Here is a 19,985-nt window from a genome sequence, read left to right as displayed (position 1 = left end):
TCTGCCTGTACTACGTTTGAAGGGTCGTTCTAAAGCCTGGAGTTGGTGGTTAGAAGAAGAATTACTTTATTTATCCCGCAACGGGGAAATTTAATTTTTTCACTCTTTAATATTAATCATGTTACACACACAGGCTCGAAATACACACATGCACAGACAGGACCTATACATGCAATCAAGGAGAGATGTTAGAGCGAGGGGGCTGCCAGTGACCGGCGCCCCAAGCAGTTGGGGGTTCGGTACCTTGCTCAACAGCACACAGGAGATGAACTGGCACCTCTCCAGCCACCAGTCCACGCTCCATACATGGTTCCCAGCCAAGTCACCTATGGACTGAGCTACTGCCGCCGTTACCAGATAAATGCATGAAACCGGACGTCTTCGCACCCTGATGGTCAACATCAGCCAGTGACTCAAACAAACACCAGCTTTTATAACAAGAACAAAACCTGTAGCAGATGGTCCCCACCTCAGTAATTCACCTGTTTTTGAAAACTAAACACATGACGTTGTGATTTTAGAAGAGAGAGTTGGATCCTCAACAGAAAATGAGCTGATAACATCGAAAGTCAAGTAATGCACCCTGTATAAGGCCATCCATCCAACGTCATGTAAAGCTTTTATGTGTAGTTGTGTTTGAGAAGACAACGTAAACCCTGTGCCAGTGTTCACAGGTAATAAATCAGAGCTGAGGACGCCATCTGCTGGAGCTTATATTAAACACATGCTCTTCAGAAATAATCCCAAGTCTGATCCTGAAAACTAACACTGACATGAATGCATGAACGGATTTGCCTGTGAATGTTCTCATGTGTCCAGGTCGTCGTTCTCTTCAAAGCAGTTTCAGTCAAAAGCAACTGGACTTGGTTATTTGTCTAGGAAGACGTTTCACCTCTCATCCAAGAGGCTTCATCAGTTCATGTACGCATCTGACCAGGACCAGGACCAGGACGGGACTGGTCCAACTAACTGGTGTGAGATCCAGGTATTTAACCTCTCACAGGCCGATGATGTCACTGGAACCCTTTGTGCTCCAAGTGCCAACGACCGTCGTTAGAGTGACAGTCGTTGGTGGGAAGTTAAATACCTGGATCTCCACACCAGTTAGTTGGTCCAGTCCCAGCCTGGTCCCAGCCTGGTCCTGGTCCTGGTCCCAGCCTGGTCCTGGTCCAGTCCCAGCCTGGTCCTGGTCCTGGTCCAGTCCCAGTCTGGTCAGATGCGTACATGAACTGATGAAGCCTCTTGGATCAGAGGTGAAACGTCTTCCTAGACAAACAACCAAGTCCAGTTGCGTTTGACTGAAATTGCTTTGAGGAGTAACGGATTTAACTCTCTTGGATTTCCAAATGTCCAAAATCTGTGTGTCTGTTCACTTTCCTTTCACAGAAGTTTTCCCTCTTAGCTTTTCTGTTTCCTTCTTCCATCATGTGATCAGAGAGATATGAAGAAACCATGGTAAACAGTTTGAATAGAGCAAATAAAGCCTGACTCACACAGAGCTGCACTGAGAGGCGGGGCGACACTGAAACATGAGCTGCATCGTCACTTTGCCTGAAATGAAACTGAAAGTTAACGTGAGCAACGGCAGAGCTGCAGTCCAGCGAGTCTCTGAGTCTCTCTCTAAAGAAACATTAGACTGAATCCAGCAGCTTTCTCCTCAACAACAGCAGAATCTCTGCCAAACACCGGTGAGTTCACTGACCTACACAGACTAAATGAACTCAGTCTCTGCTCAAAGTGGAGTTCAAACCAGAGGAAAAGGTAACAGCAGATAAACTAGGCCTGCTAAAGGATGACTAGCCTCACTTTGTGTAACGGGTTTGGTTGGGACCCAAGCACAAATACAGGCAGAAATCGTTAAACTTTATTGGCTTTGGTGCAGGGAATAATCAGAGTCCCGGCGCTGCAGGTAGCCACAGAGGAGACTGGAGTTACACTCACTCTGAAGAGCTGAACCAGGTAACCACCAGTTAGCCACAGGAGCCGACAGGCAGAATCCAGAAGGGGACAGGCGAGGATCGTGGTCAGGGACGGAAGGCTGAGGTGGTTTCCAGGAGATCGGTCAGGCAGGATAGTCAGAGGCAGGCTGGGTCGAAACCGGGAGATCAGGCAGAGTAACGCTGGAGAGTCTGGTGCAAGCATCGAGAACAATCTGGCAATGAGTGAGTGTGGCGTTGGGGCTTAAATGCAGCCAGAGCAGAGAGCACAGGTGAGTGGAGTTGGGGCTTAAATGCAGCCAGAGCAGAGAGCACAGGTGAGTGGAGTTGGGGCTTAAACGCAGCCAGAGCAGAGAGCACAGGTGAGCGGAGTTGGGGCTTAAACGCAGCCAGAGCAGAGAGCACAGGTGTGTGGAGTTGGGGCTTAAATGCAGCCAGAGCAGAGAGCACAGGTGAGTGGAGTTGGGGCTTAAATGCAGCCAGAGCAGAGAGCACAGGTGAGTGGAGTTGGGGCTTAAATGCAGCCAGAGCAGAGAGCACAGGTGTGTGGAGTTGGCTTGATGAGAGGGGTGTGTCTGATTGAAGCAGGTGCAGAGTGTGAGGCAGAGATGAGCTGTGACACTTTGGATCGTCCAGACACGGATACCGATTATTTTATTAACTTAAAAAGGTGCAACACTGACACATTACATTACTTTTATAGCAGTGACCTTGAACTTCAAAACCATGTCCTCTTAACTTCCTTGTTTCCATAGTTACTGCAGTCTGTCTTTGTAAGCCAGTACAGCTGATACTATTTACTGTGTTTCAACAACCAGAGCTCAACTCAGACAGGAAGATCCCAGGACCCAGGACCAGGTGGAGAGATTAGATCCCCACACTGGCCTGGGAACGCCTCAGGATCCCCCAGTTAGAGCTGGTTAATGTGGCCCGGGAAAGGGAAGTTTGGGGTCCCCTGCTAAAGCTGCTGCCCCCACGACCCGACCCCGGATAAGAGGCTGAAGATGAGATGAGATAATGAAGTACCCTTTCTAAGATGTGTATATATATAAATATATGTACGTTAAAGTGATCTCTGATTTATTTTTATATGTTCATGAAAACAACATATATACAACAACGCTGTATGGTTTATGTTTTGTTCCATGTCCGTCACTCGACACCATTTGGCCCCAAATCACTTTTTTCCCATCAACTTACGGAAAAAAGAGACAGCTCACACGTGAATCGGACCAATACATGATGTATTGTTTCAATTTTCCATCTAGTCCGCTTTACATTCACAAAGGAAAATTTCAAACAATCCAGGAAATTATAAACAAAACCGATGTGGCTGTAACCACGTTTAATTTTGCTGATTATTGTTTTTACTGCTGGTTAAAAATACGAGAAACTTGAGCACTGTCAGGTTCTGAGAGATCTGTATAACCAATAAGGAAGGAAGGAATCTCTGTGTGTGTTCATGTGTGTATGCGTTTCCTTTGCCCATCTCAAGAACCGTTCATCTAATCAACTTTGCACGTGATAAATTGCTGAGGACCAAAGAAAGTGCAGTGTGAAGTGAGAAGTTGATCAGAAAAGCAGTTCCCGAGAACAATGCAAGCAGCCCTTCTGGGTTAGCTTTATTTTATTAAACAAACGACATAATAACAGTTTTGTTTTTTCACACTTCCTGTCCTCAGAGTGTAGATATGTCTGCTGCCAGCTGTCTGCTGACTGAGGATCAGTTTCTGTGCTCCATCTGTCTGGATGTGTTCACCGATCCTGTCAGCACGTCGTGTGGACACAACTTCTGCAAAACCTGCATCAATGAACACTGGGATACTAATGACAAGTGTCAGTGTCCCAACTGTAAAAAGGTTTTCTACACCAGACCTGAGCTTCAAGTCAATAATTTGATCTCGGAGATGGCTGCTCAGTTCAGACAGTCAGCTCAACAGGACGCCAGCAGCAGCAGCTCAGAGCAACAAGAGTCCAAACCAGGAGACGTTCCCTGTGACGTCTGCACTGGAACCAAACTGAAGGCCCTGAAGTCCTGCCTGGTGTGTCTGGAGTCTTATTGTGACACTCACCTGGAGCCTCATCTGACGAGGTCAGGCCTAAAAAAACATCAGCTGATCGACCCTGTGGAGAGCCTGGAAGGCAGGATGTGTACGAAGCACGATAAACTGCTGGAGCTGTTCTGTAAGACCGACCAGGTGTGTGTCTGCATGCTCTGCACCATTTCGGACCACAAGACACACGATGTTGTTCCTCTGAAAGTAGGATGTGAAGAAAAGAAGGCAGAGGTGGAAGCTGAAACTCAGCAGATGATCCAGGAGAGACGACGGAAGATTCAGGAGATCAAACAGTCGGTGCAGCTCAGTAAGAAAGATGCCGACAGAAAGATGGCAGATGGTGTTCAGGTCTTCACCGCTCTGAAGGAGTCTGTTGAGAGAAGCCAGGCTGAGCTCTTGGACGCGATCAAAGAGAAGCAGAGAAAGACAGAGAAACAGGCTGAAGGCTTCATTAAAGAGCTGGAACAGGAAATCTCTGAGCTGAAGAAGAGAAGCACTGAGGTGGAGCAGCTCTCGCAGTCTGAAGACCACCTCCACCTCCTCCAAAGCTTCACGTCTCTGAACGCTGCTCCACCCACCAAGGACTGGACACAAGTCAGCTTCCGTCCACTACATGAGGGGACTGTTGTGAGAGCTGTGAATGAGCTGGAGGAGACGTTCAGGAAACAGATGAAGAAGCTGCTCGTTGAGGCTGAGCTGAAGAGGGTCCAGCAGTCTGCAGTGGACGTGACACTTGATCCTGATACAGCACATCCCAACCTCATCCTGTCTGATGATGGGAAACAAGTTAAACATGGTGATGTAACGAAGACTCTCCCAGACAATCCGGAGAGATTTGATACTTGTCCAAATGTTTTAGCAAAGCAGAGTTTCTGTACGGGAAGATTTTATTTCGAGGTTGGGGTTAAAGAGAAGACTAACTGGTACTTAGGAGTGGTCAGAGAGTCGATCAACAGGAAGGGAAGCATCACACCGAGCCCACAGATTGGTTACTGGTTAATGTGTTTGAGGGCTGAAAGTGAGTACAAAGCTTGTGCTGACAGTGTAGTCCTTCTCTCTCTGAAGTCTCGCCCTGAGAAGGTGGGGGTGTTTGTGGATTATGAGGAGGGTCTGGTCTCCTTTCATGACGTTGATGCTGCAGCTCTGATCTACTCCTTTACTGGCTGCTGCTTCACTGAGAAACTCTACCCACTCGTTTGTCCTTGTAACAACAGTTCTGGTAAAAACTCTGCTCCTCTGATCATATCTCCTGTGATTCACACTGGCTAGAACAACAGTTTGATTTTCTACAGAAAGATTCACTTTCACTTATTATAATACATTTATATTACTGATGATGTATGGTTAGAGCTGGGAGGAGGCCTCGGGGAAGACCCAGGACCAGGTGGAGAGATTAGATTTCCACACTGGCCTGGGAACGCCTCAGGATCCCCCAGTTAGAGCTGGTTAATGTGGCCCGGGAAAGGGAAGTTTGGGGTCCCCTGCTAAAGCTGCTGCGCCCGAGACCCGACCCCGGATAAGAGGCTGATGATGTATGGTGCATACATTGATGTTTTTCATATTTGTACTTATTTACTGTAATTCTTTCTTTGATGAGTCACATTGTTTTAACTATGACACACGTTCCACACGTTGATCTTCTATATTATCCAATGCAGTCGCGTTAATTCCAATAACTGCATTACCTGCCGTCGAGACTATCAAATGATCAGCAACAATGTACCGAGAGATAACAATCCTTCTTTAAATGTCTGATAACTGCATATATAGAAAGTGCTGCATGCAACATGTTACAAATGACATTACACATGTAATCCTCTGATTTACTCCATTTGTGTTAATAAACCAAAGCACAACAGAGTTTTCATTGTGTCAGATGAAGTTATTTGGTTGTTCTTCATATTAAACCTGAAACTGTGTCGTTTGAGTTTTGAGTTGTGTTCAAGCAGCTGATGAAAACACTGAACCTGTGTTACTGGTTTGTAGAGAAAGAGTGACGTCTGAGGACCCCCTCTAGTGGAGTCCAGAACACACTACAGCAGATGAGGACGAGCTCTGCAGGAGCACAATGAAGTCTAAAGGTACAAGCACATTACAATTAGTAGGGCTACACGGTGGTTTAGTGGTTAGCACTGTTTCCTCACAGTGAGAGGGTTCCTGGTTTGAACCCCGGCTGGGGCCCTTCTGTGTGGAGTTTGCATGTTGTCCCCGTGTCTGCGTGGGTTTTCTCCGGGTTCTCCGGTTTCCTCCCACAGTCCAAAGACGTGCAGGTGTTCGGTTCATTGATGACTCTAAATCACCCGTAGGTGTGAATGGTTGTCTGTCTCTGTTCGTCTCTATGTGTCCTGTGATAGACTGGCGTCCTGTCCAGGGTGGACCCCGCCTCACGCCCGATGTCAGCTGGGATCGACTCCAGCCCCCCACGACCCCGACAGGGACAAGAGGATGAAGATGAATGAATGAATGAATGAATGAATGTAAGAAATAATTCATTATGACCTAAAATAGATCCTTCGGTCCAGTTGGGTTTAAGATTAAAGCACAAGTCTCTCAGGTCTCTGCTGATGGTGGTGGTGCCTGCTGCCGTGGTCCTGCATGACGCTTCCTGCTGCTTTTATCACTATCAGTCATTTATACTGTCACTAGTCTGTGCGTCCTCCACAGAGCTGGGTCTGTCTGACGTTCCTGTCTGTTATAGTGAAGGTTTTTGTCTCCACCGTACTCTACGGGGGAATTGTTGGGTCTCTGTAAATCATAAATAAGTCATAGAGTGTGGTCTTTACCTACTCTGTAAAGTGTCCTGAGATCACTTTGGTTATGATTTGGCACTGTAAATAAAATTGAACTGAATTAAATTGAAGTCTGGTGATAATGTCAACAAATCCCAGTATTGCGTCCACCTTCCAAACCCACTCCATCAGCCGACGCCACGAAGATTCATGCTGCGCAGCCAGGGCACTTATTATTATTATTATTATTATTATTATTATTGTTAATTATTAGTGTTTGTGTTGTGTATTTTGAATAAATAGAGGTTCCTCTAATTGGAAAGCTTTATTGAGTTGTGTGTGCTGACCATAGACTGTGTAAAAAAATGGACGTAGCGTCTCCGTCGAGGTCCGTTCTCTAACTTGATCCAATCGTCCTCGCCTACAGGAGTCTCCATCTTGTCAGACTTTGACTCCGCCTCATTTTCTCTGACCAAAAAAGGGCATGCACCCTCCGCGTCCCCGACCCCGGGATAAGCGGTTGAAGATGAATGAATGAACTTTACAATAAGTGATTTTAATCTTAATCAGATCATATTTGTTGTATTTATCTTGACAAACGTTTGACTGATGGTGAGATTGTTGCATAATCTGTAAAAAGACCCCTGACCCCAATCCACCACCACCCAACTGTTCTGGTTTAATTTTTTGCAGAACAGTTAAAGAATCATTCATTCATCTTCAGCCTCTTGTCCCTGTCGGGGTTGCGGGGGGGCTGGAGCCGATCCCAGCTGACATCGGGCATGAGGCGGGGTCCACCCTGGACAGGACGCCAGTCAGAGACGAACAGAGACAGACAACCATTCACACCTACGGGTGATTTAGAGATGGAATGGGATCGAAAGAAAGTACACTGTGGCGATGTGTGGAAGAATCTCCCATCTGCGTTAATGTTTTAGCAAAGCATTAACGCAAAGGGTCGGGTCTCAGGCGCAGCAGCTCCAGCAGGGGACCCCAAACTTCCCTTTCCCGGGCCACATTAACCAGCTCTAACTGGGGGATCCTGAGGCGTTCCCAGGCCAGTGTGGAGATCTAATCTCTCCACCTGGTCCTGGGTCTTCCCCGAGGCCTCCTCCCAGCTGGACGTGCCTGGAACACCTCTCTAGGGAGGCGCCCAGGGTTCATCCTTACTAGATGATCCTGAACCACCTCAACTGGCTCCTTTCAACGCAAAGGAGCAGCGGCTCTACTCCGAGTTTGTACATATTTTAAATACAATAAACAGCAGTAATAATATGACCATATATTTAAATATATAAACATATACAGGGCTCTATACAGTCACTTTTGCCAAGTTGCCATCAGGGGCGACCACTTTTTAACATGTGAGGAAATATGGACAGCAAAACATACACCCAAAAAATCAATAGGTTTTTAATATTTGGTGCATTAATGTTAAAATATTGCTGTGCAACGATGAAGGAGTTTGTGTGTGAGAGAAATGTTCCACTGACCCGACGACATCACAAACTATCTGATAGAGCATGATTTACTAACATCGCTGAATCACATCCCCAACAGTAAAACGAGCAAAGAAAAATAAATACCACTGTAAATAAAAGTTAAGGGAAATAAATTAAAAGATTTAAATACACAAAATTGATTGAACTGAGAAAAGAACCAGATGAACCAAAACAAAAAGGACATTTGTATATTTGTGTAACTTTTAAGTCTAATTTTCATGATTACGCTGATGGAAAACTGCGGAGCATCTGTGTTACTCATAATTCTGTATAAAGGGACCAAAAATGACAATGATAGTTTCAGTTTCAGTGACCGAAAGATGACGTCTGGTTACCAACCTGGCAACCGCTTTTAAACGTTAGTGTTGAGCCCTGATAATTGTTTTGGGGAGGCGAGGCCCCGATGGTTAGCGGCCATTTTGACTCATACTTCGCTTTTTCAACTTTAGACATTTTCACTGAGCCACACACACTTTTCCTCCACACACACACTCCCTTAAAAACGCTCCACTCTGTTGCTAGGTTACGCTCGCTCGGGCTACTTCCGGCGGTTAGCGAGCTAGCTTCATTAGCTTCCGGGAGCGAATTCAGATCTTTTCATATAAAGAGAAGAGCACAGAGTCCATTCAGAGCGGTTTATCTGGACACTGTGGGTCCGTGACAAACACACTCTGCTCTCTATCGGACAGTCACTGCGACTCGCGCTGTGTGGCCCAGTTCCGTCTCCGTCTGTTTCCAGCTAGCACGCTAAGCTAACTGCCTTTAGCATTGTGAGCTAACGGAGATGAGTCTGAGGTGAAACGGGCAGGAAATGAGCACAAAGTCCACTGAAGCACGTTTATCCAAACACACAGGCTCCGGTGCTTCAGTCCGGTTGGATGTGAGGAACTACGGGACGGAAAGAGCGGGAAAAACACGCTTTAAAACAACAAAGAGCCGAGAACAAACTTCTTCAACCAGACTCAGCATGGATCAAGTTAGTGTTGAGCCCTGGTGTGTATAACTTTTTTTCACATATTAATTGTTTTTGGGAGGCGAGGCCCTGACGGTTAACGGCCATTTTCACTGATACTTTGCTTCTTCACCGCTGAAATACGCATTCAACCCCCGCCCTATCACCAACACGTCGTCTTTACGCGTCAGAGCCGAGTTCATCTTGAGACGCTGTAACTGAATGGTTTCCGCGCCGTGTGGACAGTTATGTGTCGTGTCAAATTACTATGGTGCGCAAATCTTTTACCACAAAACGAACAACTAAATGGTTTCTCCCCTGTGTGGACACTCATGTGTTCTTTCAGATTTCCCTTTCGTGTGAAACTTTTATTACAAATGGAACAACTAAACGGTTTCTCTCCCGTGTGGATTCTCATGTGATTGACCAGATTCCCATTGGAACTGAAGACGGTTTTACAAACGGAGCAGGGGAAATGTTTCCCTTCTGAATGAAGTTTCATGTGAACCCTTAAGGAACTCTTCAGAGGGTACCGCTTCCCACACACTAAACAGCTAAAGGGTTTCACGCCTGTGTGGACGCTCAAGTGTCGTCTCAGAGATACCTTTAGTGCAAACGTTTTACCACAAAATAAGCAACTAAAATGTTTCTCTCCAGTTTGGACCCAGTGTCTCTGTTGGAAGCTTCCAGCACATCCAGAGGAGAGAACTGATGGTTCTCCAGTATCACAAGCCACATCGCATTCCTCATTGTTTTGCAGAAGGTTTAAACGCGACTGAGGTTCAGGTTCTTCTTTGTTGTGCAGAAGGTTTGAAGCTGACTGAGGTTCCTCCGTCTCCTCCCAGTCCCCACTGTCATCAGTCTCAGGTTCAGAGGAGTACTCTGGTTGTGAAGGACTCTGTGGTTCTGGTCCACCCCAGTCCTCTCCATCAGCGTCTGTTCTCTCTGCCTCTCTGTTCTCCTCAGTTTGTCTTTCATGAAGCCGTGAGGACTGAGCTCTCTCTTCATCTTCTTCACTCTTCACAGGGACAGAAGGGAACTTGTTTTCAGCCTCCTCCAGACCTCGAAGCTGCTCTCCCTCCTGACTGATCCAGAGTTCCTCCTTTTCCTCTTTAATGTGTGGGGGTTCTGGGTCCTCCTGGTCCAGACTGGAGCTCCACTTCTGCTTCTTGGAGGGAACCTCTTCTTTAACCTCCAACAGCTGGTGAAGATCTGGGGAAACTAATGAAAAACATGCAAACGTCTTAGAAAACACCAGTTTGTCGTTGTACATTTGTTTCAGTGAGAAACAAAAGGAAGGAGCCCCAGCAGAAATCTCCCTGTGGACAAACAGCTGCATTTTAACCTTATTTTGAGCATTAGGCTGAATATAATTTAATGTTTTTACGATATAACAATCACAGGGGATATGTGTTCTACTTTGAGTAAATCTTACGGATTATACTTACGTTATTTGACTTCAATTCAGTTTTATTTACAGTGTCAAATCATAACCAAAGTGATCTCAGGACACTTTACAGAGTAGGTAAAGACCACACTCTATGACTTATTTATGATTTACAGAGACCCAACAATTCCCCCGTAGAGTACGGTGGAGACGAAAACCTTCACTATAACAGACAGGAACGTCAGACAGACCCAGCTCTGTGGAGGACGCACATCTGTCTGCACCGGAGAGAGAGGAAGAGAAGGAGAGAGAGAGAGAGAGAAGACGGACAGATGGACAGAGAGAGACAAAGACAGACAACAGACAGAGAGACAGACACACTTCCAGTAACTATAATAAGTACAGTAAATATAATTAAGTACATTTGTGAGTAAATGTACTTTCTTTTCATTGTGAATCAGGAAACGGGCTTCATCCTGAATTGTTGGGTCTGTTAATTCTGAATAAGTCAGATAGTGTAGTCTGGACCTTCTCTATATGTAAAGTGTCTTAAAAGACGTGTAATGTAGTGTCTAATGGCACTGTAAATATTTCATATTGAATTGAAACTGCAACATGAAGGTCAACTCAGCAGCGAGCTGAACACGGAGGCTTTATAAAGTGGATTTCGTCTTGACTCAGACAAAAGAAGTGGAGTAAAAAGGACAAGATTAACCTTTAAGTTCAATTCAACTCCTGAAATACAACTACCTCATATTTACACTTAGGAACCGTAGTTAAGTAACACCCCCCTCTGCCTGTGACAGAGTATTTCCAGTGTGTTCTGTGACTTTGACTCGAGTAAAGGACGTGAACTCTTCCTCCAGCTCTGGTTTCCAGCACTTTTAAAGTGACGATCAGACATGAAATCGGGTCAGGGGTGAAAAAGGTGAGTAGGGCGCCTGCGGATATAGTAAATATGCACGCCAGCCTGTCGCTTAGTCTAACATTTACAATAGATATATGAGGCACAGTGTGGTAAGGACGCCAACAGGGCTTAATGCACTCTTCCATGAGGGGGTCAAAGAAACCAACCTAAGACTTTTCCACCATTATTGAAACCATCAAGCAGACAGAGCATGAGAGAAGTTTCCCTTTCCCAAAGTTCACAGGAGCCAAATGAGTTTGAGTGGATGCAGTAAGAACAAGAAGCAGACAAGAGTCCAAACCTGCTGTGTGTGAGCGCACTTCCGGGTTGCTGAGCGCGTCCAGGAGCTCGTGTTGTCGCTGGTTCTCTTTAGATCTGGACTCCAGCTCCTCCTCGTACTCTGCTATCGTTCTTTCAAACTGCTCAAAGATCTCTGCAGCAGCCAAACTGAGTCGCTGGTTCACAAAAGCTCTCAGCATTTCAGCTTTAGACATTTTCACTGAGCCACACACACTTTTCCTCCACACACACACTCCCTTAAAAACGCTCCGCTCCGCTCTGTTGCTAGGTGACGCTCGCTCAGGCTACTTCCGGCGGTTAGCGAGCTAGCTTCATTAGCTTCCGGGAGCGAATTCAGATCTTTCCATATAAAGAGAAGAGCACAGAGTCCATTCAGAGCGGGTTATCTGGACACTGTGGGTCCGTGACAAACACACTCTGCTCTCTGTCGGACAGTCACTCCGACTCGCGCTGTGTGGCCCAGTTCCGTCTCCGTCTGTTTCCGGCTAGCACGCTAAGCTAACTGCCTTTAGCATTGTGAGCTAACGGAGATGAGTCTGAGGTGAAACGGGCAGGAAATGAGCACAAAGTCCACTGAAGCACGTTTATCCAAACACACAGGCTCCGGTGCTTCAGTCCGGTTGGATGTGAGGAACTACGGGACGGAAAGAGCGGGAAAAACACGCTTTAAAACAACAAAGAGCCGAGAACAAACTTCTTCTACCAGACTCAGCATGGATCAAGTTAGCCACAGGAAGAGGAGCTGCTTCCGGTACCGCTTCTTCTTCAAAATAAGAGACCAAACCTTTATTTACAGGCTCATATTTCTCTGTATCGGTTGTGCAGCAGTTCCAGGCACGTCCAGCTGGGAGGAGGCCTCGGGGAAGACCCAGGACCAGGTGGAGAGATTAGATCTCCACACTGGCCTGGGAACGCCTCAGGACCCCCCAGTTAGAGCTGGTTAATGTGGCCCGGGAAAGGGAAGTTTGGGGTCCCTGCTGGAGCTGCTGCCCCTGAGACCCTAAGAGGCTATATATATATATATATATATATATATGTATATATATCTATATGTATATATAGATATATATACATACACACACACAGTATGTTTACATTTGCACTACAATTAGACCGCTTCTTTATATAATTTTTATCTGTTTTTATATTGTATTGTATTCCTGTTTTGATGGATGTGTGTGTGTGTGTGTGTGTGTGTGTTGTTACTGTGTGTGATGCTGCTGCTACACTGAAATTTCCCAGCTGGAGATCAATCAAGTATTTCTATCTAAAATATCTTCAAAATAAAATAGACCAAAGTGTTATTGACAGTCAAAGTCAAGTTTAATTTTATTTCACGAGTAAATAACAAACCTCTGCACACAAAACAAGTGTTGGGTTTCCTTCGATTACTAAAAACTGTGGTTTATAACGAAGCACAACCATGAAATGCAGTTAACTCTTTAAACTGTTGTACTAACAGATGTTGAACAAGTTAAACTCACAAAAACACACTTTAAACAGTAAAACACAATAAAGTCCTGACTTTAAAGTGGAGAGAAAATGCTGCTGAACAGTAACAAGGTTAAATATTCTTGCTTTTATCTGCCCTCAGTATTTTAATCCCACAAACAAAAGACTTTAACGTGCTTCTCTACAGCTTTATTTATCTGTAGCGCTCAACACACTTGTGTCTTCTGATACAACAGGTGGACAAGCAGGTGTCTTTTTAGTTGCACCTTCTGCCCAAATCTTTTACTACAAGACGAACAACTAAACGGTTTCTCCGCTGTGTGAACATTCAAGTGACTTTTCAGATTTTGCTTCATTGAAAATCTTTTACCACAGACGGAACAACTGAACGGTTTCTCGCCTGTGTGGACGGACAAGTGTCCCTTCATTTGTCCCTTCTGTGCAAATGTTCGACCACAAACTGGACAACTGAACGGTTTCTCCCCGGTGTGAGTTCTCATGTGATGAACCAAATTGCTGCTCTTACTGAAACTTCTTTTACAAACTGAGCAGATGAAACGTTTTTCCTGTGATTTAACTCTCACGTGAGTCGACACTGAACCCGTCTGAGCGGACGAATTAAATGGTTTCACGTCGGTTTGGACCCCAGTTTGTTTCTGCAGCTGTTCCAAGTGTTCAAAGCTTCCAGCACATTCAGAGGAGAGAACTGACGGTTCTCCAGTGTTAAAATCCACATCACTTACAGGTTCTTCATTGTTGTGCAGAAGGTTTAAACCTGACTGAGGTTCCTCCGTCTCCTCCCAGTCCCCACTGTCATCAGTCTCAGGTTCAGAGGAGTACTCTGGTTGTAAAGGACTCTGTGGTTCTGGTCCACCCCAGTCCTCTCCATCAGCGTCTGTTCTCTCTGCCTCTCTGTTCTCCTCAGTTTGTCTTTCATGAAGCTGTGAGGACTGAGCTCTCTCTTCATCTTCTTCACTCTTCACAGGGACAGAAGGGAACTTGTTTTCAGCCTCCTCCAGACCTTGAAGCTGCTCTCCCTCCTGACAGGTCCAGAGTTCCTCCTGTTCCTCTTTAAAGTGTGGGGGTTCTGGGTCCTCCTGGTCCAGACTGGAGCTCCACTCCTGCTGCTCAGAGGGAACCTCTTCTTTAACCTCCAACAGCTGCTGAACATCTGGGGAAACTAATGAAACGCATGCAGACGTCTTAGAAAACTGTAGTTTCAGGTTTACACCCATTCATTAAACTCTAGTTAATAGTTAGAGCAAATGATTTAAGGCATTACCACTTTTGTAATTCACAGCTTTATTTTCATTAAACTGATTTCTTCCATGTGTTTTTTGTTAACCCGGTACTCAGAATCAGAAACACTTTAATAATCCCAGGGGCAAATTATTCCAGATATACAAACAACAAATATCAGACAGACTAAACATATAATAGAAAAGACTTAAACATTTAAATCTACAGAAATTAATATTTACAGTAGTGAAATATAAAAGATCAAAGATTGTCTGTGGTTGAGTCTTAAATACAGAGAGGAGGTGACAGACTCTCCTGGGAACGTGCGGGAAAGATTTCCTGTGGTGCATCTGGGTGCGAGGAGTCCTCCGCTGAAGGTGCTCCTCCGCTGAAGGTGCTCCTCCGCTGAAGGTGCTCCTCCGCTGAAGGTGCTCCCCCGCTGAAGGTGCTCCCCTGCTGAAGGCGCTCCCCTGCTGAAGGTGCTCCTCTGCTGAAGGTGCTCCTCTGCTGAAGGTGCTCCTCTGCTGAAGGTGCTCCCCTGCTGAAGGCGCTCCCCTGCTGAAGGCGCTCCTCTGCTGAAGGTGCTCCCCTGCTGAAGGCGCTCCTCTGCTGAAGGTGCTCCTCTGCTGAAGGTGCTCCCCTGCTGAAGGTGCTCCTCCGCTGAAGGAGCTCCTCTAGTGAAGGTGCTCCCCTGCTGAAGGTGCTCCTCCGCTGAAGGTGCTCCCCTGCTGAAGGTGCTCTTCTGCTGAAGGTGCTCCTCTGCTGAAGGTGCTCCTCTGCTGAAGGTGCTCCTCTGCTGAAGGTGCTCCCCTGCTGAAGGTGCTCCTCTGCTGGGCCAGTGTGTCGTAGAGAGGGTGGGAGACCTGGTCCAGGATAGACCGGAGTCTAGGCTGCATCCTCCTCTCTGCCACGGTCGTCCAGGTGTCCAGCTCCTCCCCCCCGACATCACCCTCCTGATCAGTTTGCTCGGTCTGTTGGTGTCTGCGACCTTCAGCCCACTGCCCCAGCGTGTCACAGCGAAGAAGATCGCACTGGAAACAGACTCGGAAACATCCTCAGCATCGTCCGGCAGATGTTTAAGGACCTCAGCCTCCTGAAGAAGAGTCGACTTTGGCCCTTTTTGTAGACGCCTCTGCATTTCTAGTCCAGTTCATCTTATTATTGAAGTACATCCCCAGATACTCATACTCCTCTACAGTGTCCACAGGGACCCCCTGGATGGAGACAGGGGTCACAGGTGTTTACACCCTCCTCAGATCCACTACGAGCTCCTTTGTCTCAGTCATGTTGAGCTGCAGATGATTCAGCTCAGTCCAAGTGACAAAGTTGCCCACAACAGTCCTGTGTTCACTTTCATCCCCCTTTCCGATGCAGCCAACTTCTGCTGAGTCATCAGGAAACGTCTGAAGGTGGCAGGACTCAGCGCAAATAGTTGAAGTCTGAGGTGAAGAGGGTGAAGAGAAAGGGAGCGAGGACAGTCCCCTGTGGGGCCCCAGTGTTGCCGAGCACCCTGTCAGACACACAGTTCTGTAGGCGAACGTACTTAGTAATGAAATACTCTCACAGATTCATACTCCATGTGTTCCTTCAAATGTTTCTGTAATGTAATCTCATATTTACTCCAAATGCCTTTACATATACACTAACTTCACTTGGTGTGTGTGTGTGTGCAGCTAGTTAGTGCAGGGTTGTTTTACAGGAAGGAGAAATCAGATTGCGTGACTGCTCTTTGGTGACTCATCAGCAGTCATGTTATCAATCTGTGCACAAACAGAAACTGCTCCTCCGTTTAAAGACAGAACATGTTTTAAGGACGAGCAGCATGCGCCTGTTGAAGATAATGAGTTGTGTAAATGTGAGAAGTTGCAGCTGTGTGCTCCCTCTCCCTTACAGCTGTAACTCACTTTGTAACTAGGGACCACCTTAAGGAAATAAAGAGAGAGGGCTCGGCAGAGTGCGCTTCAGAGCGGCAGGAGATGGTACCTGAACGCATCTCTGTCCGTTCTCCTTGAGAGTAAAACAAATGACCTCTTGTCTTTCTCTCCTTTCTTACGTCTTGGATGCTTTAGGTTGTTTAAACCCGACACACATGGAATCCCATTCATTCAGTGTTTATCCGCCCAAATGTGTGTGTTCAGAAGAATAGAAGAAGAAGAAGAATTCCTTTATTCTTCTAATAATGTGTTATTCTGAACACACATGCTCAGACAGGACCTATACACATGCAACTAATGGAGAGATGTCAGAGCGAGGGGGGTACGGTGCCCAGGAGATGACCTGGCACCTCTCCAGCCACCAGTCCACACTCCATTCATGGTCCACACAGGGACTCAAACCAGTGACCCTCCGGTTCACAGCCGAGTCACCTATGGACTGAGCTACTGCCGCCCCAGTTCATTTTAGCATCAGCATATGATCTATTTTTTAAACACATGTGAGCTACACTGTGATTTATATTCACTTTCACCCTTTCTCAGACTTTAAGGATTAACGGTCATGTGGAAACAGCTGTGTGACAAATGTAGTGGAGGACAAAGTTCAACATTCAGCCCTGAGATGAATCTGCCTGTGACAGAGTATTTCCAGTGTGTTCTGTGACTTTGACTCGAGTAAAGGACGTGAACTCTTCCTCCAGCTCTGGTTTCCAGCACTTTTAAAGTGACGAGAAGAAGCAAAGAAGAGTCCAAACCTGCTGTGTGTGAGCGCACTTCCGGGTTGCTGAGCGCGTCCAGGAGCTCGTGCTGTCGCTGGTTCTCTTTAGATCTGGACTCCAGCTCCTCCTTGTACTCTGCTATCGTTCTTTCAAACTGCTCAAAGATCTCTGCAGCAGCCAAACTGAGTCGCTGGTTCACAAAAGCTCTCAGCATTTCAGCTTTAGACATTTTCACTGAGCCACACACACTTTTCCTCCACACACACACTCCCTTAAAAGCGCTCCGCTCCGCTCTGTTGCTAGGTGACGCTCGCTCGGGCTACTTCCGGGCGGTTAGCGAGCTAGCTTCATTAGCTTCCGGGAGCGAATTCAGATCTTTTCATATAAAGAGAAGAGCACAGAGTCCATTCAGAGCGGGTTATCTGGACACTGTGGGTCCGTGACAAACACACTCTGCTCTCTATCGGACAGTCACTCCGACTCGCGCTGTGTGGCCCAGTTCCGTATCCGTCTGTTTCCGGCTAGCACGCTAAGCTAACTGCCTTTAGCATTGTGAGCTAACGGAGATGAGTCTGAGGTGAAACGGGCAGGAAATGAGCACAAAGTCCACTGAAGCACGTTTATCCAAACACACAGGCTCCGGTGCTTCAGTCCGGTTGGATGTGAGGAACTACGGGACGGAAAGAGCGGGAAAAACACGCTTTCAAACAACAAAGAGCCGAGAACAAACTTCTTCAACCAGACTCAGCATGGATCAAGTTAGCCACAGGAAGAGGAGCTGCTTCCGGTACCGCTTCTTCTTCAAAATAAAAGAGACCTAACCTTTTTTTACAGGCTCATATCCATGTTTCTTTCAGGATTCTACCTTTTCCAGGGTCAAAGTCAAGCACTTTCAAGCTTTTCCAGCACATTGCATGTTTCTTTCATTCAAAATCACATTTAAAGAGATGGTATTATGTTATAAACCACTGAAACGGTTTCATAATACCAGAAGGATCTCATCTTATCTCATCTTCAGCCTCTTATCGGTCTGGTCTCAGGGGCAGCAGCTTTAGCAGGGGACCCCAAACTTCCCTTTCCCGGGCCACATTAACCAGCTCTAACTGGGGGATCCTGAGGCGTTCCCAGGCCAGTGTGGAGATCTAATCTCTCCACCTGGTCCTGGGTCTTCCCCGAGGCCTCCTCCCAGCTGGACGTGCCTGGAATACCTCCCTAGGGAGGCGCCCAGGGTTCATCCTTACCAGATGATCCTGAACCACCTCAACTGGCTCCTTTCAACGCAAAGGAGCAGCGGCTCTACTCCGAGTTCCTCACGGATGCTGAACTTCTCCCCCTCTCTCTAAGGGAGACTCCAGACCCCCTCCTGAGGAAACACATTTCACACTCTTGTACCCTCAACCTGGTTCTTTGGGTCCTGACCTGGACCTGGTTCTTTGGGTCCTGACCTGGACCTGGTTCTTTGGGTCCTGACCTGGACCTGGTTCTTTGGGTCCTGACCCAGCTTTCATGACCACAGGTGAGGGTAGGAACCAGGACTGAGCGGTAGATCCAGAGCTTTGTCTTCCTCAGCTCTCTGTTCGTCACAACGGTGCGGTAGAGCGACTGCAGCTCCGCCCCCGCTGCTCCGATTCTCCGGCCAAACTCACGCTCCATCGTCCCCTATACATTTTATTCTATTCTATTACTTTTTGTTATGAAAGAAATGTGGATACTATTTAAACCATTTTCAAACTGTGAAAATACATTAAATTCAAGCATTTTCGAGGTTTCAAGCACCAGTACGAACTCTGTTCTTTGTATTTGTTGTCCAGTAGAAAAGTTACTACAACATTTTTAATTTATCACTATTACTGACATCTTAACATGTGTTTATAGTTGTTACTAAAACTTTAACATTTATTCAAAAAGGAGACCAGCTTTTATTTACAGGCAAAGTCAAGTTTAACTTTTATTTCATGAGTAAATAACAAACCTCTGCACACAAAACAGGTGTTGGGTTTCCTTAGATTACCCTTTAAACTGTTGTACTAACAGATATTCTCCATGTTGAACAAGTTAAACCCACAAAAACACACTTTAAACAGTAAAACACAATAAAGTCCTGACTTTAGAGTGGAGAGAAAATGCTGCTCAACAGTAACAAGGTTAAATATTCCTGCTTTTATCTGCCCTCAGTATTTTCATCCCACTAACAAAAGACTTCTCTACAGCTTTGTTTATCCGTAGAGCTCAACACACTTGTGTCTTCTGATACAACAGAATCTTACAGTGGATTCATGAGTAAATAACAAACCTTTGTACAGAAAACAAGTGTTATGTTTCCTCAAAAACACACAGCTTAGTTACTAAGAACTGTGGCTTATACTGAAGTACAACCTTAAAATGCAGTTATGCTGAAAACAATGGCAGAACTGTTGAAACTCGTGTCCTTGAACAGTTTTTAACCACGTTAAACAAGAAACAAACAACCATGCAATACCCACTTCTATTTCAAGTTATATAAATACTTCAGTTACGGCACAAAACACACTTTATAGAGAAAAGCAAACACAACAAAGTAGTGACTTTAAAGTGGAGAAAATGCTGCTGAACAGTAATACTGTTGAACATGCTGCTTCAGTTTCATCACCATCAATCATTAAGGTCATAAGAATTCATAGGAGTTAATGAAAACATCTAATACTAAAAAGGCACAGTGGCGAGAAAATGACAAAACTTAATAGCATTGATTATTTAGCTTTATCTTGAAAACAATCCTCCAGGAGTCTGACAGTTATCAGCTGATGACTGTTGAACCAGCAGCTTCATTTCTCTCTGCCGCTCTCACAAACGCACGTGTGACTGAATCTTTCATCAGAAAGGCTGCGAGT

General features: G+C 46.0%; 3 protein-coding genes across 3 annotated transcripts; 1 reads left to right on the top strand and 2 right to left on the bottom strand.

Moving 5' to 3' along the window:
* Nucleotides 1–1,601: 1,601 nt before the first annotated feature.
* LOC310949040 (E3 ubiquitin-protein ligase TRIM39-like) lies at nucleotides 1,602–5,263 on the top strand (the record flags this gene model as incomplete). The annotated part of the gene is made up of 2 exons (XM_083916372.1): nucleotides 1,602–1,688; nucleotides 3,622–5,263. The coding sequence occupies exon 2, from the start codon at nucleotides 3,629–3,631 to the stop codon at nucleotides 5,261–5,263; it is 1,635 nt and encodes a 544-aa protein (XP_083772498.1). The 5' UTR covers nucleotides 1,602–1,688; nucleotides 3,622–3,628.
* Nucleotides 5,264–9,376: 4,113 nt separating this feature from the next.
* Nucleotides 9,377–12,396, bottom strand: LOC310949039 (uncharacterized protein; the record flags this gene model as incomplete). Its single annotated transcript, XM_083916371.1, has 2 exons — nucleotides 11,773–12,396; nucleotides 9,377–10,398 (listed from the first exon to the last, which is right to left on the bottom strand). Exons 1-2 carry the CDS (start codon nucleotides 11,963–11,965, stop codon nucleotides 9,377–9,379), a joined length of 1,215 nt encoding a protein of 404 aa, XP_083772497.1. The 5' UTR covers nucleotides 11,966–12,396.
* On the bottom strand, nucleotides 12,383–17,851 carry LOC310949038 (uncharacterized protein; the record flags this gene model as incomplete). Its single annotated transcript, XM_083916370.1, has 3 exons — nucleotides 17,152–17,851; nucleotides 13,624–14,403; nucleotides 12,383–12,405 (listed from the first exon to the last, which is right to left on the bottom strand). The coding sequence occupies exons 1-3, from the start codon at nucleotides 17,342–17,344 to the stop codon at nucleotides 12,383–12,385; spliced, it is 996 nt and encodes a 331-aa protein (XP_083772496.1). The 5' UTR covers nucleotides 17,345–17,851.
* Between the last annotated feature and the right edge of the window lie 2,134 nt (nucleotides 17,852–19,985).

Source organism: Echiichthys vipera (genome assembly GCF_963691815.1).
Source record: "Echiichthys vipera genome assembly, chromosome: 7".
NCBI lineage: Eukaryota > Metazoa > Chordata > Actinopteri > Perciformes > Trachinidae > Echiichthys > Echiichthys vipera.
This window is presented reverse-complemented; position numbering and strand designations above follow the sequence as displayed.